At 32.4% G+C, this 26,846-nt stretch overlaps 3 protein-coding genes across 5 annotated transcripts; 2 read left to right on the top strand and 1 right to left on the bottom strand.

The window, feature by feature from the left end:
• Positions 1 to 13,920: 13,920 nt before the first annotated feature.
• LOC108462365 (uncharacterized) lies at positions 13,921 to 16,271 on the top strand. Of its 2 annotated transcripts, XM_053024049.1 has the most exons (2): positions 13,924 to 14,361; positions 15,430 to 16,271. In XM_053024049.1, the coding sequence occupies exons 1-2, from the start codon at positions 14,105 to 14,107 to the stop codon at positions 16,103 to 16,105; spliced, it is 933 nt and encodes a 310-aa protein (XP_052880009.1). In that variant the 5' UTR covers positions 13,924 to 14,104; the 3' UTR covers positions 16,106 to 16,271. The 2 variants fall into 2 exon arrangements, with proteins under 2 accessions (XP_052880008.1, XP_052880009.1); XM_053024048.1 differs by having other exon boundaries at positions 13,921 to 16,271.
• A 1,628-nt stretch (positions 16,272 to 17,899) lies between these two features.
• Positions 17,900 to 21,289, bottom strand: LOC108461458 (high mobility group B protein 7-like). Of its 2 annotated transcripts, none has more exons than XM_053024050.1 (7): positions 21,083 to 21,289; positions 20,767 to 20,925; positions 19,922 to 20,009; positions 19,735 to 19,821; positions 19,135 to 19,179; positions 18,394 to 18,485; positions 17,900 to 18,298 (listed from the first exon to the last, which is right to left on the bottom strand). In XM_053024050.1, the coding sequence occupies exons 1-7, from the start codon at positions 21,163 to 21,165 to the stop codon at positions 18,268 to 18,270; spliced, it is 585 nt and encodes a 194-aa protein (XP_052880010.1). In that variant the 5' UTR covers positions 21,166 to 21,289; the 3' UTR covers positions 17,900 to 18,267. The 2 variants fall into 2 exon arrangements, with proteins under 2 accessions (XP_052880010.1, XP_017616799.1); XM_017761310.2 differs by having other exon boundaries at positions 17,900 to 18,295.
• Positions 21,290 to 24,846: 3,557 nt separating this feature from the next.
• LOC108462366 (uncharacterized) lies at positions 24,847 to 25,380 on the top strand. The gene has a single exon (XM_017762322.1). It carries the CDS (start codon positions 24,847 to 24,849, stop codon positions 25,378 to 25,380), a length of 534 nt encoding a protein of 177 aa, XP_017617811.1.
• Positions 25,381 to 26,846: the final 1,466 nt, after the last annotated feature.

Raw genomic sequence — 26,846 nt, 5'->3', positions numbered from 1 at the left:
TATAGCAAATTTTTATTCTAATCACTATAATAAGTTAAATAGGTTTTTAATTTTCAATTAAAATGATAATTTAATTCAATTTTCCTTTTAGAATAATTTGATTCTTTCATATTATTCTCAATTGAAAAATTGGTGACGTGTATATATCAATTTTTTTTTTTTACACACAAACAAGACCAAACACAACTTCAATATATATTATCTAATCTACAAAGCAAGGATAAAGGGGAAAAAAAAGGGTAACATTTATTTTTAGTATCAACTAATATTCTCTTACTTAGAATACAATCAAAGCCATTGCATCCCATTCATAGTAATTATAAAGAAGAAACATATATAGGTATAGGCAACCCACCATCGAAGCAAAGTACCATAGCAAGTTAAAAGAGAATCCTACAAATAAACATTTGGAATCCCTCCCTTCTAATTTTCTGCTTTGTTTGAGTTATTCAATTTCAATTTTTTTTCTCTACCACATCGAAAGAGACAGAGAGGAAGGAGAAATGGAAGAGCTAAAGAATTATGGGCATCAACATCCACTGTTGATGTTAAATGAGGAGCAGTTGATTGGCAATGGCAATGGAGTTGTTGATTGCTCAAGGTGTGGGGAGAAGGTGTCAGCTCCATGTTTTAGCTGTGTGGAGTGCTGTGGGTTTTACCTCCACAAGACATGTGCCGAGGCACCTTTGGAGCTTAATCATCCTTTTCATCGCCACCATCCTCTCGTGCTTCTGCAGAATCCACCTTACACTTCTGACACAAGGTGCGTTTGCGATTTCTGTGATGAAACATGTGAGAAATTCATTTACCATTGCTCTTGTGGCTTGGACTTTCATATTTAATGTGCTTTGTTTACATTTAATATTGGTGAAAGAAATTTGAAAGAGCTTGAGCATGTTGCCCTTGAGGATCCATCGTTTTCCTTTAAAAACGATGGTGGAAACCTGGGTAAGTGCTTTGTGTGTTGGGAACCATTAGCAATGTATACATACTTCTCTCTTGATTGTGGGTTTAATTTGCATAAGAAGTGTGCTGAGCTTCCTCTCAAATTGAACCATTTGTGCCATCGCAAACATCCTCTTGTTCTGCAATTTAATAGTGAACGACATTCTTGCAAGACATGCCAAGTAACCCAACGAAGAGGCTTTCTGTATGGTTGTTCACCTTGTAAGTTTGCTATTCACATTGAATGTGCATCACCATTTCCGGACATTGAAGATAAAAGTCATCAACACCAATTTGTTGAGATTTGGCCTGCATTGCAACAAAGAACCAGCAGCAAGATTGAAAGCAAGCTACACTTGAAGCAGAATTGGTGGCAGCAACTAATTCAGTTCATTTTGACTATTTTGTTTCAATGTAACTTAGTTTAGTTACTTTGTAACTTGTTGCCAAAGTTAGTAGGATTTGTTTTGATTTAAAGTTGATGTAGTAGGCGATATGTCACCACTTGTGTTTGTAATTCAATCTTGTATTAGTAGATTAGTGGGAGTAGTTAGCTCATTAGGTAATAGTCATTTTGACTTATAAACTTTTTATTTAGTTCTCAATAGAATAGGATGATGTATGCTGCTAATTTTATCATCCAAGTGTGTGCTCAAGTTCACTCTCTCTCTTGCTCTCAGTTTCATTTTTGTTCTTAAGCAAATTTATAGTTGTTTGTATGTTGTTGCTGCTAACTTTGTTCTAACAAATGGTATCAAGAGCCTAAGTCTTTGAGGGCCTTCTCTTGTTGTTTGTTGTTTGAGATTTTAAGCTTAAGAAAGTAGGAAACCGAAGCTGTTGAACTTGTTGCTGTAGGATGAGCTTCACACCTCCTCCACCACCTGTTTTTACTGGTGAGAACTACCACATTTGGGTGGTAAAAATGAAGACTTACCTTCAGGCACATGATCTGTGGAGTGTAGTGGAAAATGATGCCGAGCCACCTCCCTTGAGAGCCAATCCCACCATTGCTCAGATGAGGCAGCATGCCGAAGAGACTGCCAAGAAGCCAAAAGCTATGGCCTGTTTGCAAAATGGAGTGTCTGACGTGATCTTCACTCACATTATGGCATGTGACTCACCTAAGCAAGCTTGGGACAGGTTGAAGGAAGAGTTCATGGGGTCCGAGAAGACCAGCAAAGAATAGTTGATCAATTTGAGGAGAGACTTGAGAACCTCAAGATGAAGGAGGTTGAGTCTATCAAGCAATATTCGATCGAATTATGACCACTGCCAACAAAGATGTCATTGCTTGGTGATGATTTTGCTGAAAGCAGGGTTGTTGAGAAGGTGATCACTACCCTTCCAGAAAGGTTTGAGTCCAAAATCTCCTCATTAGAGGACTCGAGAGACCTTACCACTATTTCTTTGTCTGAGCTTGTGAATTCACTCTATGCCTTGGAGCAGAGGAGGGCCAATAGGCAAGAAGAGCACTCTGAGGGGGCCTTCCAAGCAAAGGCCAGAGAGAGCTCCAATTCAAGTCGAAGGCAAAAGCCTTGGCTTGAGAAAAGGAGAGGTCGAGAAGAGATTCAAGCAGGAGAAGTTACCCACCATGCACTCACTGCAAGAGGACCACACATTCAGAGAAGTTCTGTTGGAGAAGACCAGATGTTCAATGCTGGAAATGCAAACAATTTGGTCATGTTGAGAAGCTTTGCAGGAATAAAGGCAAAGTACCAACACAACAAGATTAGGCACAGGTTGTTGAAGATGTTCCAGCTCAGGAGGAGCATGTCTTCAGTGCATCTTGCCTTACAACCACGAGCAGAGCCAAGTGCAGTTGGCTAGTGGATAGTGGCTGCTCGCATCATATGGCAGCTGATGTGAGTCTGTTTAAAGAACTTGATAGAAGTTTCAGCTCGAGGATCAGGATTGGGAATGGAAGCCTGATTGAAGCTAGAGGCAAGGGAGATGTGTTAATCAGCTCTAGTTCGGGTAACAAGATAATTTCAGATGTTTTGTATGTACCCGATATTGATCAGAACTTGCTAAGTGTTGGTCAGTTGGTTGAGAAGGGCTACTCATTGATTTTTAAGAATGGTTCTTGTGTCATCAAGGATTTTCTTGGGCAAGAAACTGCCACAGTCCCTATGGCTGACAAATGTTTCATGTTGGATGTTAGCCAACTTGAGAAGAAGGCTTATTCGAGCCAGAGTGAGAGTGCTGGTTTATGGCACAAGAGGCTAGGCCATGTTAACTTCAAGTCACTCGATCTGTTGCATAGACTTGGTTTGGCAAAGGATATGACCAAGGTTAAGCCACTAGAAGGTGTTTGTGATGTATGTCAGCTTGGCAAGCAAGCAAGAAAGCCATTTCCTGTCGATCAAGCCTGGAGAGCTCGAGAGAAGCTTGAGCTAGTGCATTCTGACATTTGTGGCCCGATGAAGACTCCTTCATTGAATGGGAGTAAGTACTTTGTCCTTTTCATTGATGATCTGACTAGATTTTGCTGGATTTTCTTCCTAAAACAGAAGTCTGATGTGTTTGAAGCATTTGCGAAGTTTAAAGCTTTGGCTGAAAACCAAGTTGGATGTAGGATCAAAACATTAAGGACAGACAATGGGGCTGAGTATTTGTCTGAGAGATTCAAGAGGCTATGTGAGCAGGCTGAGATCCAACATCAGCTGACCACAGTCTACACTCCTCAACAAAATGGAGTGTGTGAGAGGAAGAATAGAACTGTGATGGATATGGCTAGGTGCTTGCTTGTTTCAAAGCAAGCTTCCCAACTCTTTTGGGTGAGGTCAATAGCTCGATGTACTTACTCAACAAGCTTCCAACACATGCTGTCAAAGTCAAGACACCCTTCGAAGCATGGCATGGACTTAAGCCAACAGTGTCTCATTTGAAAATCTTTGGATGTGTGTGCTATGTCCTTGTACCTGCTGAAAGAAGGACCAAGCTCGAGAAGAGGTCTGTTCCTTGCATATTTGTAGGCTATAGCAGTAACAAGAAAGGTTATAGAGTCTATGATCCTTCAACAAGGAAGATATTGGTGAGTAGAGATATTAGATTTGATGAAGAGGGGACTTGGAACTGAGATGGTTCAAATGCATGTCAGCTTGAAGAAGATTCAGCTGGAGGCAACTTGGAACTAGCTGAAAGTGAGCCTATCAGTGGCAATGTTGATGATCTTCCTGTGAGAGGTACTAGATCCATTGCTGATGTCTATCAGAGATGCAATGTGGCCATTGTGGAACCTTCTAGCTATGAGGAAGCAGCTAGGGACATGCATTGGAAGAGAGCTATGGAGGCAGAATTGGACATGATTCAAAAAAATCAGACTTGGGATTTGGTTAAGAGGCCAGAAAAGAAGAAGGTTATTGGTGTTCGATGGGTCTTTAGAGCAAAGTTCAATGCTGATGGGTCATTGAACAAGCACAAGGCAAGGCTGGTGGTCAAAGGGTATAGTCAACAGTATGGAATCGATTTTGAAGAAACCTTTGCCCCAAGAGCAAGACTTGACACCATCAAGCTTCGCTTTCTTTAGTGCATGAAGCAATGGAGGATCCATCAATTGGATGTTAAGTCACTTTCTTGAATGGTTATCTCAAGGAAGAGATTTATGTTGAGCAACCCGATGGCTTTCAAGTTCAAGGACATGAAGATAAGGTGTATAGGCTTAAGAAAGCCTTGTATGGGTGAAGCAGCACCTAGAGCACGGTATGACAGATCGATACTTACTGCCGAGGCTCGGGTTCGAGAAAAGCTTGAGTGAGCCTACCCTCTTTGTGAAGAAGTTAAAGGAGGAGACATTGCTAATTGTCTCGATTTATGTTGATGACTTGCTAGTGACTGGAAGCAAGGATATCATTATTGATGAATTTAAAGCACAGATGCAAGAAGCATTCGACATGACTGACTTGGGAACTATGACTTACTTCCTTGGAATGGAAGTAAACCAATCCGATCAAGGGATTTTCATCAGTCAGCAAGCATTTGCCTTGAAGATTCTAGATAAATTTGGCATGCAAAATTGTAAGCCTGTGAGCACTCCTATGGCTCAAAGTGAGAAGCTGTCAAGCATTAGTGATTATGAAAAGGTTGATGAAAGGGAGTATAGGAGCGTAGTTGGCTGTTTACTCTATTTGACAGCAACTAGACCAGACTTGATGCATGCAGTCAGTTTATTGGCTAGATTCATGCATTGCTCGAATGTGGTACATTTCAAAGCTGCTAAAAGAGTGTTGAGATACATCAAGGGAACCTTGAGGCTTGGTGTATTGTTTAAGAAAGAAAAACAGTTGAAGTTAGTTGGTTACTCGGATAGTGATTGGGCTGGCTGCATCGATGATATGAGGAGCACGTCGGGTACTTTTATACCCTTGGCTCAAGTGTGTTCTGTTGAGTTCGAAGAAGCAACATCGTTGCTCAATCAATCGCTAGAAGCGAGTATATAGCGGCAGCAGAAGCAAAATCAAGCCATTTGGCTTAGGAAGTTGCTATGTGATCTAAATGAAGAGCAACTTGATGCTACCGAGATCTTGGTTGACAACCAATCGGCAGTTGCAATAGCCAAGAATCCGGTCTTTCATGGAAAGACCAAGCATTTCAAAATCAAGTTCCATTTTATTCGAGAAGTCGAGCAATCCGGAGAAGTTAGCTTAGTGCATTGTTGTTCAAAGGATCGGTTAGGTGACATTTTGACAAAGCCACTTGGTACCGCATTTATTTGAAGCTTTAAGAAATCTATTGGTGTTTGTTGCATACAGTCCAAGGAGGAGTGTTGAGATTTGGCCCATTGCAACAAAGAACCAGCAAGAAGATTGAAAGCAAGTCGCACTTGAAGCGTAATTGGTGGCGACAACTAATTCAGTTCATTTTGACTATTTTGTTTCAATGTAACTTAGTTTAGTTACTTTGTAACTTGTTGCCAAAGTTAGTAGGATTTGTTTTGATTTAAAGTTGATGTAGTAGCTGATATGTCAGCTTACTTGTGTTTGTAATTCAATCTTGTATTAGTAGATTAGTGGGAGTAGTTAGCTCATTAGGTAATAGTCATTTTGACTTATAAACTTTTTATTTAGTTCTCAATAGAATAGGATGATGTATGCTGCTAATTTTATCATCCAAGTGTGTGCTCAAGTTCACTCTCTCTCTTGCTCTCGGTTTCATTTTTGTTCTTAAGCAAATTTATAGTTGTTTGTATGTTGTTGCTGCTAACTTTGTTCTAACACAATTCACCTTGTTTTGGAGACAAATTCCATTCATTTGTGATGCTTGTGGCACTGAAGGACAACATGTTGCCTATACATGTGGTACATGCAGTATTATGGTCCATAAAAAATGCATTTCATTGCCACGCATTATCCAACACGCGTGGCATAACCATCGTGTTTTTCACACGTATTTCATTCACAAGGAATATTTTGAAAGTTTGAATTGCATATGGTGCCATGAATTTGTCGATACAGAGCACGGTAGTTACTTTTGTGGAGATTGCAATGTTATATTCCATGTGAATTGTGCATTGAAAGAAAAGGAGTGGTATTGCATAGTATCAGAGGAAAATGAAGATAACAAGTCTCTTGATATACCTGTTAACTCCATCACTAAGGTTCTTGAGACAAATGATGATGGAGAAGCCACAGTAATAGAACATTTCAAGCATAAGCACTACTTGATGTTAAATGACAACATCAGAGAGCATGGTGATAAATATTGTGATGGGTGCTTGTTATTGATCTCCGCTAAGTTCTACCATTGCTCTCGATGTGATTTCTTTCTTCATAAATCTTGTGCTGAATTGCCTAAGATGAAGATTTTTTCGGTACATATTTGTCGAGAAACGGAATTTTTTTCTGGATCAAAACCCTTCATCCTTACTTCAGACTGCATGTTCAAATGTGGCCTATGCAGGTACCTTTCTAATGGGTTTTTTTATAAATGTAATGAATGTGGAATGGACCTGTGCCTTCGATGTCTTGATCTATCTCTCCTAGATGCTGTAAAAATTCCAGGGCATAAACACCCTCTTCATGCCTATTATGATTATGAGGGGCAGTGTTGTGCTTGTGGGACGGATATCGAAGGCGCATATCGTTGTAAGGACTGTAATTTTGAGTTATGCCTATTATGTATTATGCGACCGACCAAAGTTAGACACAAATGCGATGATCATCCTCTTACACTCACTTATGATAAGATTAATGATTATGTAAAATATCATTATTGTGACATTTGTGAGGAAAAAAGAGATTCAAAGTATTGGTTTTACCATTGCGAAACTTGTGACACTTCTGCTCACGTGAATTGTGTTCTTGGAAAATATCCATTCATCAAACTCGGGAGCACCTACAATGAGGGAAACCATCAACACCCTCTCACTTTTGTTAAGAAAATTCATTACTATCCTGAATGTGTTGGATGTGGTAAGCCTTGTAAAGATCTTTCTCTTGAATGTGCAAAACCAGGATGCAAGTATATTGCTCATTGGAAATGCAGAAAATCAGCGATGTTGTGATAGATGCTGAAAATTGCGGCTTTAGTTTCACAAAAAAACAATGTCTGGTTGCTACTTTTCAATTATGTGTTTAAACAATCTAATGTTTTTATGTTGCAAATGATGAGGTTTGAACTATAAATATATTATAATAAAATTGATATGATTTACTTATTTCTTCTTTAATTTCCATATGTTAATTTTATTTCATGCTAACTAAAATCATAATAATAGAATGTTAATTATTATTTTCCTTAGATTCCATGAATAATTATTGTCCTCTTATGCTAACTTCCATATTTATATAATTGATTAAAATTGGATATGAAAATTTTGCTTAATCTAAAATTTAAAAGCCTTAAAAGGCAAAAACTCCTCAAATTTAAAAAAATAAAATAATTAAACTCTTTTTTTTCATTCGTTTGGGTACGTAAACTTTTAAAATACATTAAAAAGGCCCTCAAACCTTTTTAAAAAAGTAATTAAGCCCTGCTTTTTTTTCTCTCAATTGGTTACTTGAACTTTCAAAATGTATCAAAAACACCTCAAAACTTTTCAAAAAAATAATTAAGCCCTTGTTTTTATGAAAAATAATAAAAAATTAGAAAAATTAAAATCAATAAAATTTATAAATATTATTAAATTTAATAAAATTCAAATATTAAAAATTAGAAAAAATCGTAAAATTATTAAAATTGTAAAATTTTATAAAAATCATAAAAATTTTAAAATATATAGAAATATTAAAAAATTATAAAATTTATAAATTGTAAGAAAATTATTCAAAATGTAAAGAAATATAAATTTAAGTAAAAAACTTATAAAATTATCATACCAAAAGGATCATTTTATAACTTTTCTATAACTTTTATTGATTATTATTTTTTATCATTTTCACTATATGTCATGCTATGTTGCGATATGTGATGACTTTAATTGAAAAAAACTAAAGTCGTTAACTTTAACGATCAACAGCTAAAGTTAATTGTTAAAAGGATTTTTGATGCATTTTATTTTTTTATGATTTTTATAAAATTTTACAATTTTTATTTTTACGACTTTAATAAAAAATTCTAATTTTTAATAAATTTTAAATTTTTGAGTTTTTATTAAAATTTAATAATTCATCTCAAATTTATTGATTTTTGTTTTTATAAATTTCTTTCTAATTTTAATAAGACCAGCGCCTTAATTGTTTTTTTGAAAAATTTTAAGAATCTTTTTATGCATTTTGAAAGTTCAAGTACCCAATTTAGTGCAAAAAAAAGTATGGGTTTAATTGCTTTTTTTGAAGAAGTTTGAAGGCCTTTTTGATGCATTTTAAAAGTTCAAATGCTCAAATGAGTGCAAAAAAAAGGGGGCTTAATTGTTTTTTTTTTTAAGTTTGAGGGCTTTTTACACTCTTAAGCCAAATTTAAATTAGTCTATCAATTTTTTTTTTAAACATGTTATTATTTGTATTAAGACAGAATTTAAAATTTAGTTCATGTACTTAAAAAGCTAAAAGTTAAATCCATTTACTTTTTTTATTTGAAAATCTCAATTCAACCGTTAACATTGTTAGTAATTTCCATCAAAATTTGCTAATTTGGCACGTTGATTAGTCTGGTCTCATATAGCGTTGTATAGATTGACAGAAAATAAACATGTTAAATTGTCAAATTTTGATAACGTACAAATGATGGGATTTAAATGTAAGGCATCAAGCATCTTAAATCTTTAAATCTACCATTTCAACTAAAACATCATTGTTATTTTTTATGAGCTTTTTACATAAAATTTGCTTATCACCCACATTGTGATCTATGTATCTACACTTCTACACCATTATCTAATTGTGTGACTGGGTTATATCATGAGCTAATTCAACACCAACAATTAATAAATATTATTTTAGGGTGCTTTTGCATTTCGTAACTTTATATAAAATTTATTTTTAAAAAACAAATTAAACTTATGAAAATATGCAAATGGCAAGTATTCTATGTATAAATTTATCATTTTAACCAAAGTCTCATTGTTAATACATCATATTATATGTATTTATACTATTTTTTAAGTATGTGACTGAATTAGTGTCACGAGTCAACTCGATACCAATCCAATGAAGAAAAATATTTTTTAAAAATTAAATTTTAAATGATTAATAAATATTATTATTGGATATTTTGTATTTTCATACATTTATATAAAATTTATAAAAAAATTAACTTACTAAAATATACTAATGGTATTTTTTGCAAGGTATCAATCATCTTAAATATTTAGCTTTACAATTTTAACTAAAGCCTCATTGTTATTTTATATGAATTTTTTACATAAAACTTGCCTTTTACTCACATTGTTCTTTATGTATCTATACAGTGTGTGATTGAATTAATGTCACGAGACAACTCGACACCAACTTGTTTAAAGGAAGTATTAAAACCCAAATTTTAAACTGAACATAAATATAAATATATTTACCTATTTAAATTTCTTTTTATTCACAGTTTAAACTAATTTGTTTTTTTTTAATTTCATGCATATTACATATTTACTACTATTATCGGTTTCAAACATAAGTTTAATTATTTATTGAATTTTATTTTTAAATGCACGTTTATATTATAAATATGTAATTTTCACGTGTGTATATATATATGTCATGATTAACCACAAATGAAGAAATTATTCAGTTAAATTGAACTTTCATAACCTACCTAGATTGACCCTATTTTTGGATAATTCTGAAATCCCGTCCTACTTGAAACATGGTGCATTTGTAAACACACATATAACTTGTATTTTACTAGTGTAATTTTATAATACTACGAATAAAGTAATTGAGAGTTTAAATTTCTTAAAGATCAATACTCTAGATAAACTTAAATCCAAACCGATAATGCAATTCAATCTATATTATTAGATGTAAGAAATTCAACTATAAGTAGAAGTATTTCTAACCTCATTTATATCATTCCTCATCTACCACACAAGTTATTGAACATAAGGAACATTTACATACAAAGCTTTTTTGACCATTCAACATAGGGAACGTATCACCTTAGCCATTCTATTCTATCAGCCAAACTACATAAAACTAAAAGAATATAGACAAAAAGATGCTACCTCTATTGCCCTTGCCACTCAACTGCGAAACCCCCACTGCCACTGCCACTGCCAAGTAACAAAATAACTGCTTCGAAGGCTAAAACCCCTATAACTGCTTTACAATAGCCAAATGACTTGCCTTTACAAATGGATCAAAATGGCAAACTTTTTTTTTCCACCATTGCCAGTTGATAAGGTCCCATTGACATGAAACAAAAACCAGAACATCTTCAAGTTCTGCCCTCGATAGCAGCTTCCCTGCTTCATGAAAGTCATAACTTATCGGTGTTGTGCACAATATATGATTGCGGTTAAGTTAGGTAATCGAACTGAAAAGTGGGGATGGCTTCGATTACCATTCAGTTGTGTTTAAGCTCTTGAATCCTCCAGAGTGGTACGGTTCATCGTCATCATCAGATGTCTCATAGAACTGTAAATTCAACGAATAAGAGGTGGCAAAAGAGGGGGGAGCTAACATAATCAATCATTACATTAACTGAAGCTAACTCAACTCTAACTAACTAAACAAACTAAATCTGGGGGGGAACCCACACATGTTTTACACAGTGAAACTCAAACTTGAGTACTCAAAGGTTTCAGGGCCTCTACATTACCAACACAACCAAGGCCTCATTGGCGACTATGACTTAATTCAAACACGATTAGATATTTGCTATGTTTTTTGTGCCCCAAATATATATACAAACCTGATCAAATGTCCCAACCATTGGACAAACTAAAAAAATCAATCATTACATTCACTGAACTGAATAACTAACTCACGGCTAACTCAACTCTCTGACTAACTAATTACCATACTAACTCAACAACTAATTCTAACTAACTGAACAGAATAAATCTGGGGGGGAATCCTTACATGAATTACATATAGTGAAACTCGAACTTGAGTGCTCAAAGGTTTCAGGCCTAAACTTTGCCAATACAGCCAAGAAGTCATTGGCGGAAATGACTAAGCTTAAACGCAATTAGATATACAATACGTAAATTTATCTATATTTGCTATGTTTTTTGTGTCCCAAACATATATACAAACCTGATCAAATTTCCCAACCGTTGCTGAATCAGCCTCATCATCCACCTAAGAAAAGAAGTACTCATTAATAACTGAAAATATGATGCAAAACTTTGTTCCATTTTGATGTTTGAACAATAGAACAGCTAACTTTCAAGTTCAAAAAGGGGAGCAAATAAGCACAAGAACAGCAAAATTTTGACAATCAATTAGGGTGAAAGATTCAGAGAAGCTAATTATCAGATAAATCACAGCTATCATGTATCATTCTTACTTTTGTGGACAAAATGAAGAAAATATACTAATTCTTACTAAAAAAACATTGAGAAGCAATTGTGATGACAATAATTGACAACGATAGGGGGAAAACCAAGTGGCAACATAGATTATGTAAAGATGAGAGGATCATGAGTTCAAAATCATGCATCTTTAGTATGCCTTAGTATGACCCTATTCATAGTTCTGAATTAAGAATCTACAGAACAAGTTCTATTATCAAATATTCAGAATGTATCAACTTTCCAGCTTGAGTAACATATGGTTTCCTCTCCTATTAAACAAAATACTCGGGACAATACTCAATACAAAATTACAACAGAAAACTTCCAATGAAAAGTTACGGAAAATTGGGAGGAGTGAGTGACCGATACCGCCTCGCTCATGTTTTTCCAAGTTTCGTACGCCTTCCGATCAACATCAACCAAATTTCCGTTCTTGTTGGCTTCCATAAAGCTTTCCCTAGGAAACAAACCAAACAAAAAGCATAATTCAGTTTACTTTGTACCATTTTCTCACCAACAAACATGAAGTTCAAATACATGTATATAATAAGGGGAGTGAGATTGGGTTTTCGAGATTCGAACCCAACCAAGAACACATCAACAAAAGTAATTTGCCATTGAACAAGTGGCTTGGTTGACAATATGAAGTTCAAATATGATTCACAGGTTGAATATAACAAATTATATGGGCATACAAATGAAGAAAGTTGTGCCTTCTATCAAAAGAATATAACGAACTAAGGAAGATCTCTTGGAACCAACATGATCCTTTATGGTTGCTTGCATGAAGATTTGAGGGACCACGAAGAATCCGAATGTTCTTATGCCTCACTTTGAAAAAAACGTCTCCTTACTAATGCCGCACGGTTTTAAAGAATTCGATGCTTGCTTGATCGGAAGTTGGCTATGCAGATACGCCATGTTTATTGCAAGAAGCAAACTAGGAAGCTAAATTACAGGGATGGATCAAATTAGACCATTGATTTGTTAAAAAGAATTAAATAAGGTTAAATTGTGACACATTTAATATTTAATGTATAAAAAATATCTTGAAAATTATATTTTAATTACAATTCAAATCTAAACCATGGTTGTTTGAATCGGACTGCATCGGTCGGTCAAACCGATTGGGATTCGATCGTGGTACCGATTCAGAGAAAGACATTAAACTGGTTGAATTAGAAAAAAATTGGTTGAACCAAAATTTTTTAATTTTTTTATTTTTTTATGAATTTTTAATGATTTATCTAATCGAACAGGATGGACCATTGGACTGACAACTCGGGACTCGATCGATTCTACCATCGGTTCGGTTTTGAAAACCTTGTTCCAAACAAAAGATTAAATTTACAAAACCATAAAACTTTAAAAATATTAACTAATATTTTTAAATAGTAAATGTTAACTCTATTCCAATTTTGTATTATCTGAATTTTTTAGTAGTATAAAATTAAATTGATTTATTTAATAGTATAAAGACTAATTTGATTAGATCTCTATATAATAGAGAGATCTATCGTATGCATTCACATGACTACTTTATTTAACGATGACCCATTAAAATTAACGTGGTTAAGGAAATACCAAGCGAGTAGAGCCATTTCTATTACAAGTTATCCTAAGCCGATTGGTGTCTCGGTAATTGTATAATTAAGCTATCTAACTTTATTCTTTCTTTAATTTACTAAAAAAGTTTAAAAAATCAATGTTAAAAAATAGAAAAAATAATAAAATAATCTAAAATCAATATTTTATTAGTACAATATTTTTTTATTCTAATCATGGTAACAAATTAAATATGTTTTTAATTTTCAGTTAAAACAATAATATAATTCTTTTTTTAGGAAAATTTAATTTTTATATCATTTTAATTGAAAATTTTGCAATACGAAAATCAAATTATTATTATTTTTACACAAAATAATACTAAAATACTTTCAATATCAATATTCATTATCTAATTCACAAAGCAAAGAATAAAAGAAAAAAATAAACATATATTTTAGTTTCAACTAATTTTCTCAAAATTGATAATTTACTTAGAATACACTCAAACCCATTGCTTTCCATTCATATAGTAATTATAAATAAAGAAGAACATATATAGGTATAGGCAACCCACCATTGAAGCAAAGTACCATAGGAAGTTAAAAGAGACTCATACAAATAAACATTTGGAATCTCTCCCTTCTAATTTTCTGCTTTCTTTTACTTATTCTATTTCAACTTTTTTTTCTCTACCACATCGAAAGAGACTGAGAGGAAGGAGAAATGGAAGCGCTAAAGAACTATGGGCATCAACATCCACTATTGATGTTAAATGAGGAGCAGTTGATTGGCAATGGCAATGGAGCAGTTGATTGCTCAAGGTGTGGGGAGAAGGTGTCAGCTCCATGTTTTAGCTGTGTGGATTGCTGTGGGTTTTACCTTCACAAGACATGTGCCGAGGCACCTTTGGAGCTTAATCATCTTTTTCATCGCCACCATCCTCTCGTGCTTTTGCAGAATCCACCATCTTCTTACACAAGGTGCGTTTGCAATTTCTGTAATGAAACATGTGAGAAATTCATTTACCATTGCTCTTGTGGCTTGGACTTTCATATTAAATGTGCTTTGTTTACATTTAATATTGCTGAAAGAAATTTGAAAGAGCTTGAGCATGTTGCCCTCGAGGATCCATCGTTTTCCTCTAAAAATGATGGTGGAAACCTGGGTAAGTGCTTTGTGTGTTGGGAACCATTAGCAATTTATACGTACTTCTCTCCTAATTGTGGGTTTAATTTGCATAAAAAATGTGCTGAGCTTCCTCTCAAAATGAGCCATGTGTGCCATCGCAAACATCCTCTGGTTCTGCAATTTAATAGTGAACGCCTTTCTTGCAAGATGTGCCAAGTAACACAAAGAAGAGGCCTTTTGTATGCTTGTTCACCTTGTCAGTTTGGTGTTCACATTGAATGTGCATCACCTTTTCCGGACATTGAAGATAAAAGTCATCAACACCAGTTCACCTTATTTTTTAGACAAAATTCATTCATTTGTGATGCTTGTGGCACTGAAGGACATCATGTTGCCTATACATGTGGTACATGCAGTAGTATGGTCCATAAAAAATGCATTTCATTGCCACGCATTATCCAACACACGTGGCATGACCATCGTGTTTTTCACACCTATTTCATTCACAAGGAATATTTTGAAAGTTTGAATTGCATGTGGTGTCATGAAGTTGTCGATACAGAGTACGGTAGTTACTTCTGTGCAGATTGCAATGTTATATTCCATGTGAATTGTGCATTGAAAGAAGAGGATTATTATTGCATAGTTTCACAGGAAAATGAAGATGACAAGTCTCTTGATATACCTGTTAACTCCATCACTAAGGTTCTTGAGACGAATGATGATGGAGAAGCCACAGTAATAGAACATTTCACGCATAAGCACTACTTGATGTTAAGTGACAACATCAGAGAGCATGGTGATAAATGTTGTGATGGGTGCTTGTTATTGGTCTCCGCTAAGTTCTATCATTGCTCGCGGTGTGATTTCTTTCTTCATAAATCTTGTGCTGAATTGCCTAAGATGAAGCTTTTTTCTAGTCATATTTGTGCAGGAACGGAATTTTTTTCTGGATCAAAACCCTTCATCCTTACTTCTGACTACATGTTCAAATGTAAAGGATGCCGGTACCTTTCTAGTGGATTTTCTTATAAATGTAATGAATGTGGAGTTCAGCTTTGCCTACGATGTTTTGCTCTAAGTCTCCAAGATGCTGTAAAAATTCCAGGGCATAAACACCCTCTTCTTCTCTATCATGGTAATGAGGAGCAGTGTAGTGGTTGTGGGGAGGATATCATTCACACACATAGTTGTAAGGATTGTAATTTTCATTTATGCGGTTTCTGTGTTACGCGACTAACTACAGTTAATCATAAATGCGATGATCATCTTCTTACACTCACTTATGACAAGATTAATGATTATGCAAGATATCACTATTGTGACATTTGTGAGGAAGAAAGGGATCCAAAGCACTGGTTTTACCATTGTAAAACTTGTGACACTTCTGCTCACGTAGATTGCGTGCTTGGAAAATATCCATTCATCAAACCCGGGAGCACCTTCAACTATGAAGATCATCCACACCCTCTCACTTTTGTCAAAAAGATTCATTACTATCCTAAATGTGTTGAATGTGGTGAGCTTTGTGAAGATCTTTCTCTTGAATGCGCAGAACCAGAATGCAACTATATTGTTCATTGGGAATGCCCCTGAAAATTGCGGTTTCAGTTTCAAAGAAGAATAGTGTGTGGTTGTTCTTAAAGCTTGCTACTTTTCAGTTGTGTGTAAACAATGTAATGTTTTTAAGTTGAAAATAGTGAGATTTGAACTGTAAATATATGAAAATAAAATTTATATGAAATACTTATTTCTTCCTTAACTTGCATATATTATGAGAGTGTTTTTGTTGCATACTAACTAAAATCATACTAATAGAATGTTAATTATTATTTTCCTAAATTCCATGAATAATTATTGTCCTTATATGCTAGCTATTTATATAATTGATTATAGTTGGAAATAAAAATTTTGCTTAGTCTAAAACTTAAATTAGTCTATCAATTTTTTTAAATATGTTATATGATAAAATTTAAAATTTAATCCAAATATTTAAAAGTTAAAATTAAATTTATTTATTTTTTGATTTAAAATCTCAGTTCAATCATTAACATTGTTAGTAATTTCTATCAAAATTTGCCAATTTGATATGTTTATTATTAGCCCTCATATAACGTTGTATATGATTGATAAAAATAAACATGTTAAATTGACAAATTTTGAAAATATGGAAATGACGGATTTAAACGCAAGGCATCAAGTATTTTAAATCTTGAAATTTACCATTTCTACTAAATCATTGTTATTTTTTTGAGTTTTTTACATAAAATTTGCTTATCACCCACATTGTGATCTATGTATCTGCACTTCTACACTATTATCTAACTGTATGACTGAGTTATATAATAAATTAATTCGACACCAACTCGATTAGAGAAAGTACTAAAAAGCAAAATCTAAACTCTTAATAAATACTGTTATAGGGTGTTTTTGCATTTCATACCTTTATATAAAATTTATTTTAAAAAATTAAACTTATGAAAAATATGCAAATGGAAAGTATTCTATGTATAAAATTATCATTTTAAATATTTAACAAATTAAATTTATCATTTTAACCAAAGTCTCGCTTTTTATTTTATATGAATATTTTTACATAATATCTGCTTTATCACCCTCACCCATCCGGTATTCTATGTATTTAAATATTTATTTAAGTGTGTAATTAAATTTATATCACGAGTTAACTCGACGCCAATTCAATTAATAAAAATACTAAAACTCAAATTTAAACAATAATAAATATTATCATAGGGTGTTTTTGTATTTTCACACATTTTTATAAAAGTTATAAACAACAACTTAAACTTGGAAAATAAGCAAATGATGCTATTTAAACATTTACCCAACTTTACCATTAATTTTAACTAAAGCTTTATTGTTATTTTATATGAAATTTTATATAAAATAGGTATATCACTCGTGATCGTATTCTATACATTCATATTATTTTTAAGTGTGTGACTGAATTAGTGTAACGAGTCAACTCAACACCAATTCAATAAAAAAACTAAAAATTAAAATTTTAAACAATTAATAAGTATTATTATTGGGTATTTTATATTATCATACATTTATATAAAATTTATATAAAAAAATTAAACTTAAAATAAAAATATGCAAATGGTGTTATTTGCACAAGGCATCAATCATCTTAAATATTTAGCTTTACAATTTTAACTAAAGCATCATTGTTATTTATATGATTTTTTTACATAAAATTTGTCTATTACCCTGCATTGTTCTCTATGTATCTATAAAATTGTTTACTGTGCGACTAAGTTGATGTTATGAGATAACTCGACACCAATTCGTTCAGAGAAAGTATTAAAAATCCAAATTTTAAATAGAACATAAATATTCTTAATCAAATGTATTTACCTATTTAAATTTCTTTTTATTCACAATTTAAACTAATTTATTTTATTTTAATTTCATGCATATTACATATTTACTATTATTAGTTGTTTCAAACAGAAGTATTTGTTGAATTTTATTTTTAAATTCACACTTCTATTCTAAATTCCACGGATATATAGCCCTTGCCACTCACCTGTGAAAACCCCATTGCCATTGCCATTGCCACTGCCAAGTAACAAAATAAATACCAATCTGCTTCGAAGGCTAAAACCCCTATAACTACTTTACAATAGCCAAATGACTTGCCTTTACAAATGGATCAAAATGGCCAACTTTTTTTTCCCACCATTGCCAGTTGGATAAGGTCCCATTGACATAAAACAAAAACCAGAACATCTTCAAGTTCCGCCCTCGATGGCAGTTTCCCTGCTTCATGAAAGTCATAACTTATCAGTGTTGTGTACAATATATGATTGCGGTTAAGTTAGGTAATCGAACTGAAAAGTGGGGAAGACTTCGATTACCATTCAGTTGTGTTTAAGCTCTTGAATCCTCCAAAGTGGTATGGTTCATCATCATCATCAGATGTCTCATAGTACCCATAATCTTCATAGAACTGTAAATTCAACGAATAAGAGGCGGCAAAAGAGGGGGGAACTAACATAATCATTCATTACATTCACTGAAGCTAACTCAACTCTAATTAACTAAACAAACTAAATCTGGGGGAGAACCCACACATGTTTTACACAGTGAAACTCAAACTTGAGTGCTCAAAGGTTTCAGGGCCTCTATATTACCAACACAACCAAGGCCTCATTGGCGACTATGCCTTAATTCAAACACGATTAGATATGCCAAATGTAAATTTATCCATATTTGCTATGTTTTTTTGTGCCCCAAATATATATACAAACCTGATCAAATTTCCCAACCATTGGACAAACTAATAAAATCAATCATTACATTCACTGAACTGAATAACTAACTCACGGCTAACTCAACTCTCTGACTAACTAATTACCATACTAACTCAACAACTAATTCTAACTAACTGAACAGAGTAAATCTGGGGGGGAATCCCTACATGAATTACATATAGTGAAACTCGAACTTGAGTGCTCAAAGGTTTCAGGGCCTAAACTTTGCCAATACAGCCAAGGCGTCATTGGCGGAAATGACTAAGCTTAAGCGCAATTAGATATACAATAAGTAAATTTATCTATATTTGCTATGTTTTTTGTGTCCCAAACATATATACAAACCTGATCAAATTTCCCAACCGTTGCTGAATCAGCCTCATCATCCACCTAAGAAAAGAACTCATTAATAACTGAAAATATGATGCAAAACTTTGTTCCATTTTGGTGTTTGAACAATGGAACAGCTAACTTTCAAGTTCAAAAAGAGGAGCAAATAAGCACAAGAACAGCAAAATTTTGACAATCAATTAGGGTGAAAGATTCAGAGAAGCTAATTATCAGATAAATCACAGCTATCATATATCATTCTTACTTTTGTGGACAAAATGAAGAAAATATACTAATTCTTACTAAAAAACATTGAGAAGCAATTGTGATGACAATAATTAACAACGATAGTGGGAAAACCAAGTGGCAACATAGATTATGTAAAGATGAGAGGAACATGAGTTCAAAATCATGCATCTTTGGTATGCCTTAGTATGACCCTATTCATAGTTCTGAATTAAGAATCTACAGAACAAGTTCTATGATCAAATATTCAGAATGTATCAACATTGCTATGAAAGCACAACAAACAATTTCACCAACAACATATTTAGGTCGCTCTAGAAACTTTAAATTATACGAAATTAACATTCATAAACTCTGAATCCCAGTTACCTTTATAATATTTTTCTCCGCTTCAGTCATATCCTTCATGTAGGCTGAGTTCAACTTTCCAGCTTGAGTAACATATGGTTTCCTCTCCTATTAAAGAAAATACTCGGGGCAATACTCAATACATAATTACAACAGAAGACTTCCAATGAAAAGTTACGGAAAATTGGGAGGAGTGAGTGACCGATACCTCCTCGCTCATGTTTTTCCAAGTTTCGAATGCCTTCCGATCAACATCAACCAAATTTCCGTTCTTGTTGACTTCCATAAAGCTTTCCCTAGGAAACAAACCAAACAAAAAGCATAATTCAGTTTGCTCTGTACCATTTTCTCACCAACAAATTCAAATACATATATATAATAAGGGGAGTGAGATCGGGTTTTCTAGATTCGAACAACCAAGAACAAATCAACAAAAGTAATTCGCCATTGAACAAGTGGCTTGGTTGACAATATGAAGTTCAAATATGGTTCACAGGTTGAATGTAACAAATTATATGGACATACAAATAAACAAAAGTTGTGCCTTCTATGAAAAGAATAATAGAAAAGCAAACAAAAAGTATCTAAATTTGACAAAATATCCGGTGAATGCTATAAATACAACTACGAAGCAGATATAAGCAAGACCCATTAAAATCTATACTATATATGTTATGGGGTTAAACCCTCAACAAGTCTAGTATTGTCCCCAGTCGAAGTTGTCTCCCGACTTTGTCTAGATCCTTGGTGCATACTAAAGAGTTTGTGCATAGCTTGACTCAATCTTATGACCTATGGCATATAGGTCACTTATAGGAGAGAATGCTACCACTTGTAGGGCAAACCCCTATCAGAGACAATACCGAACTTACCGACGGTTCGACTCTTCACCATTAAATAGTGTAAATGCATGGTAAGGTTCCAATCCCCTCTTCCCTTGTTAGGATTTATCAAATATGCCAAAACTAAACAACTTTTAAAAATTAAATAAACAAATGGACAAATATAGAAGAATCACAAGAAAAATGTGGAATCAAAATTGACAAATTTTACCAGAAAATATTAAAAGCCGATCTGGGTTGCAAACAAGCCATTGGTTTGACAGCATTTTGAGTTCCAGAAATGCCCTTAAACTTCTTCAACTCTTTCTTTTTAGGCCCACATTCGTGCATATCAACCAAAGCAATCGCCACCATGTCACCACAAATATCACTTCAACATTCATAAATACGTAATAATATTAAAAACCCAATCCTCAAAATCACCAATAAAAAAGAAAGCAATGAAGGATAGAAAAAATCTAATGATCATGTATCAATTATCATCCTTCAAAAATAATGGCAAAGTAATAGTTTTAGGTATATATTACCACTTCTGGAAGGCACTGCCATTGGGTGAACGGCGGGGGATTGTAGCATGGACTCTTTTGCGGGTCCTTGGGTGATTCGCCATTGAAGCTCCACTTCAAAGGAAACTCTGCAACTTTCTCCACTTTTTTCACATAAATAAGTTAAAATAAATAATAACCAGTGAACTATGGCCACTTCATTTTGGCAGTGGAAGAACATCATTTGTTTTGTCATTTGTGGGTCTTGCTAACGTACGCCCAATTTGATACATTATGCAAAAAATATTTTGTTTTAGTCCTTAGATATTATTACAATTTGTTTTTTACCCCTGCATCGTGTGTATCTAATAAAATATATTAAATTATTTTACGATCAGCCCATATATTATTTATTCAAAACTATAAATTAATTTATAATATTTTTAAATAATACATACAATCAATTTATATAGAAATTATTAAAAGTCTAATAATTTAGTTAAAATATATAATTTTTAAAATTATAGAAATTAAAAGATAATGAAAAATTAAATAAAATATTTAAAAAATTATAATAAAAAGGGAGAGATATGCCACTAGAGCTGATCATGGGCTGGGCGGCCTGGCCCGGCCCGAAGGCCCGTCCGAAAAATGGGAGGGTTTGGGTAAAAATATAGGCCCAAAAAATGGGTTTGGGCAAAAAAAACGAGGCCCGTTTAGAAAAGGGGTCGGGCCTCGGGTAAGAGTTTTTTGGCCCGAGCCCGACCTGCCCGGCCCAATTATATATTAATATATATTTTTTATTATTATTTTAAATTTTAATATAACCATTTTTATTATATTATTAATTTGTGTATTGTTTTAAGAATTATTTTAGTATTATTTTTATTTGTTTTAATATTTGTTTTTATGTTTTTAAATATATTTGATTTATTATATTTTTAAATTTTTTTATTTAATGAAATAAAAAAATTTTAATATGGGCCGGGCCGGGCTAGGGCTTAGTAATTTTATTTTGGGCGGGCTTGGGCAAAATTTTAGGCCCATATTTGGGCCGGGCCCGGTCCTAGTAGACGGGCCTACAAATTTGTATGGGCCCGCCCGCCCGCCCATGATCACCTCTATACGCCACTTATAGCAATAAGAGCTTGTGTAAAAAATTAAAACGCATACAAATAAATATAATAAAACATAAAAGAAAAAGAAAATTACTCAAGAAAAGTAAATTTGAAAAAAATATATAATAAGTGTGTTCAGTGTTTTATTAAAAATTAATGTCTTATACCGATTGAGTTTTAGCTTGATTGGTATGGATATTGTTGCCAATGTAGAAGGACGTGAGTTCGAGTGTGTTGAAGCGTATTTCCCTTATATTTATAGGTTAGGAATATGCTATAGGTAGTTATAGGCATTGTGTCATCCCAGCAACTAGACATCCAAATTAACATTTAAAACCCATTTGGACTGTAACGTAGGATTACTGTTAGAGAGGTAATGAAGCTTAATGGCAAAGTGACTATTTCATAACAAAACGATAATGTAAGTGACTAAAATGTAATCTGAGATAAATAAAAGTGACTATTTTTATAGTTTATCTAAAAAACTAATGCCTTGTTTGTAAATTTTAAGTAATTTAATTACGAGGAAAAAGTGTAAAATAAAATTATCAAACTAATTGTTAGAAATTAAATTGAATTTCACATCAAATCTAGTAACTAATTCAATATTAGCTTAATTTATATGTATTTATAAATGAAATATAACTTTTAATGTTGGTTTTATATGAAAATTTTAAATTAAGTAATAAATAGGGATTATTTGGGTGAAAAAGAAAAGAGGATGGCTCAAATTGTATTTATACCACAAACTTTTTTGTTCTTTAATAGTATCAGCGCAGGTTAGCCGATGCTAAACTGCACTCAACAAATTTGCGCGGGAAGAGAAATAAAATTGACCGAGTGGTAAAAAATATTTAAAGTAAAAACAAAAAATTCTTTCCCGCGGTGGTAAAACAAGGATAAATTTTAACCACAAGTATTATGCACGTTATATTATTAATTTAATAATTTGTTAAATATATAATTAAAAAGTATTTTATTTTCTTAATATAAATTTAATATATAGATAAATATAAAATTAAATAGATAAAATTTAAATTTTCTATCTGTTTACAATTGAGGTGAATTATTTAAATACAAATAATATAATATTTTATAATAAATTTTAATTTAATTGTAAGTTATATTTTTAATTATAAGATATTTTTGTTTTCAAAATTACGTGTTAATTTTATTTAAAGTCACAAAGCTCTTGAATTTACAGCTTGAGTTCAAATCTCATTATCTGCAAATACAATATGTTAATTTAAACTTTCGATTGTGTATATGCACATTTTGAGTTTCGCTTGATTCTTTCAATTTTGTCTAATTCTTTATTTGATGTATAGTGCATTGTATTAATTGAATTTGACATTTAAATCGATAGAATATATATTTCTATTTATTTTATATTTATCTTATATAATAATTAACCTCTAAATTACTGCAATAATGAGTCAATCAACTAACTCAATAAAAGTAAATTTAGATGAACAATGTATTTATTTACTATTAATATAAAAAACAATAATAATAAAATTAAATATTATTATAATATTATAATACGAGACTAAAAATAAACTAAACGTATTGCCCCACCATTCAAATACACACTGATGAAATACATTTAAGTTTTGTATGCCATTATCTACACATTCCCATAAAATCTGCTACGCAATTCAGATGCACACGTATCAAAGCCAAAATAGGACTGCACGGTTTCCATGGAATCCGCAGTAAACAAGGCAACTAGTTGAATTCATGCCCAAATCTTAAAATTCTCCAACACATTAAATATATGTCTAAAATTTTAAAATTTTGGTTCTGAATCGAATAATATTAATTAAATTTGTTTGGTTATTTTTAATTATTAATTTTGTATCATATATGGTTGTAGATTTTATTTATATTTTCTAATCGGATTATTCTAAATCTTTCAAATTTTGAAATTTCAATTTTGATATAAATGACAATCGTTAATGTATTAATCGAAATTTTAGTGAGTAAAATGTGAAAATAATAAGTTGATATGACATTACACATAATAATGTATTTACTACATCAAATTTTAACAGTTATTGTTTAGTGAGAATTGAAATTTTAAAATTTAAAAAGTATAAGGACTAAAATGGTCAAATTAAAGTATAAAGTATAAGGATTAATAGCAAAATTTAAGATATATCTACGGGAGGATCCTTAAATTTTGTATATTTTTATGCTATTAATATCTTAACAATCCAACCATTATATTTAATGCTCAATTCATATAGATTATGCATGTTAAGTTTGACATAAATTAAAAATTGATTAGTAAATAATATGTTAATATAGATAATATTTTAGACAGATACGATAGAGATATTGGATCGGTTCAAAAATTTACATGCATGATAAGTATAATTATATCAATAAATTTAACGGTTGAATCGTTAAAATATTAATCATACAAAAAATACGAAATTATATACAACTATATTAATTTTATACCGATGTAAGTGGATGTGTTTAATTTACAAGCACGATAAATACAATTATAACATTAAAATGTTATAAAATGTAAAATAAAAATATTTCTCTCTTTAATTATTTTATCAAGCTATATTTTTAATTTGAAAACTTCGGATCTTTTACCAGCCTTCAACTTCGGATCTTGAGCCCCTACCTTTACAAAACTAAAGATCTACTAACAGTAGCTCATCAGTTTCCAATATGTCAAGTGATAACTGTAATAGCCATGAATTACAACCTCAAAAAGGTCTCCAAATCAAGCAAGATGACAAGTTCTTTACCAGGCTAATGTCCAAAGAAACTTCCATGGCCAATTCTTCTTGTAGGATCTACTATGGTGGAGCTTCCGTTGCTGTTCCATTCATGTGGGAATCACAACCTGGAACCCCTAAACATACTTTTCGTGACAATGTTCTCCCTCCTCTAACACCCCCTCTTTCGTATCGTGCCTCGTTTGAGTCGAAATCGAAGCGGAAAAAGAGCTTGAAACCAACCCTTTTGAGCTCCATCTTTGCTTGTTTGAACTACGGTGCTACACTATCTTCATCTTTGGCTAATGCTTCTATGAACCGTGAGTTGATTGAAAGACGAAGAAGGTGTTTTCCGTGTTCGAGATCATCAGTTCATGACTGTATGGATGATGATGGGGAAGGTATGGGATCGCCAACTTGGACGTTGTGCTTTGGGGTTAAAACAAGGAACGTGAACGAGTTAAGAGGATTATTTCAGGGATGAAGATGGCATTGCCTATCAATTGTTAGCCATTGGATCATGTCATCAAGGTACTAATCAAGTTTAAACTCTGAGATTTTATGTCCACAAGTATTTAAATAACGTAAGTCATTTGTTATTATCATTGAGATGGTATAATTTGTTGATTTTCCTTTTTCTTATTATTTTTCAATTTATTTTTAGTGTATTTGTAGAGATATTATCACGGAAATTGGAAAGTATCGACAAAATAGTATCAATCAAAAGTGTTTATGATTATAAATAACTTATATTAGGACAATCTAAAAGCATCATTATATACAGGTTCATATTCAACTCCTTACTGTATATTCTTCGCACCTTAACATGAAATGAATGCACTTTAACACATTTGAACCAACATCCTCTTATATTAGCAATTTAAGTTAATCACTTTAAATTTTTTTAATTGAGTAAATATATATTTAAATTAAGTGTTAATTTTACCTTAGTAAATTCAAAATCAGATAAAAATAACATAAATAATAAAATTATATGGATTCTATTTCAATAAAGTTGGCTTGATTTTGGAAATTAATTTTAAATTAAAATTAATTAATAGTCCAATTATGTAGGTGGGTTAATTTCTTAACTCAATGGGTGAGGGAAATTTGATCGGCCCATGAGTAAATAGACTTTCGGCCCAAGGAAGCCTAAAAGTCGACTAAGTGTATTCTTTTACCCTAGGTGGCTAACCGCTAAACTTATTTATGGATAGTCCGAACATTCACTAAATTTTTGACAGTTTAAATAAAAATATTAAGTTGGAAAAATAAGTTTGAACAAAAACTAAAACTCGTTTAATATATGGGTTGAGGCTCGAGCTTGAATATATCATTTTATGTTATTTTATACAGAGAAGCAAATACAGGAGGCTGGCAGGGGCCTTCCTAAAATAGAAAATTTCTATTTAGGCCTTTGAATTTTTTTTTTTAAATTTTAAATTAGTAAAGGTAAAATTGTACTTTGTCCCCCTTAAATTTTAAAAAATCGACTTAATCCTTTAAAAAAATAAAGTATAGACTATAAAAAGTAAAATTTCATTCGCCCCACCTAAAATTTATTCTAGCTTACACTGCTTATATATTATGTAATTTATAAACATAAAAGTTAAATTTATAATAATATATAATACTATAATGTAAACATTAAAAATGTTAAAGATAAATTTTAATAAATATAAATTTTAATAAATTGGTAAATATATAAAATTACTAAATATTAATGTTAAAAATACGTGTGTCTTAAATGGGTTTGGGTTAGCCATTTACAAATAAAAGCGAGCTTAGATAAAATTTTAGACCCAGTTCTGAGTCGAACCAAACTTGGACAAGCATAAATTATGTTAATATAATGTTTAAACCAAACCCAAATTCGACCCGACCCATGAACAATTCTACTAACTAGTAAAGTGCTATGGTGAGAGAGTTTCTCAACATTATATATGTACA

The sequence above is a fragment of the Gossypium arboreum genome, chromosome 13 (genome assembly GCF_025698485.1).
Source record: "Gossypium arboreum isolate Shixiya-1 chromosome 13, ASM2569848v2, whole genome shotgun sequence".
Taxonomy (NCBI): Eukaryota; Viridiplantae; Streptophyta; class Magnoliopsida; order Malvales; family Malvaceae; genus Gossypium; species Gossypium arboreum.
The sequence above is the reverse complement of the archived record's forward strand: the minus strand, read 5'-3'. Positions and strand labels throughout refer to the sequence as shown.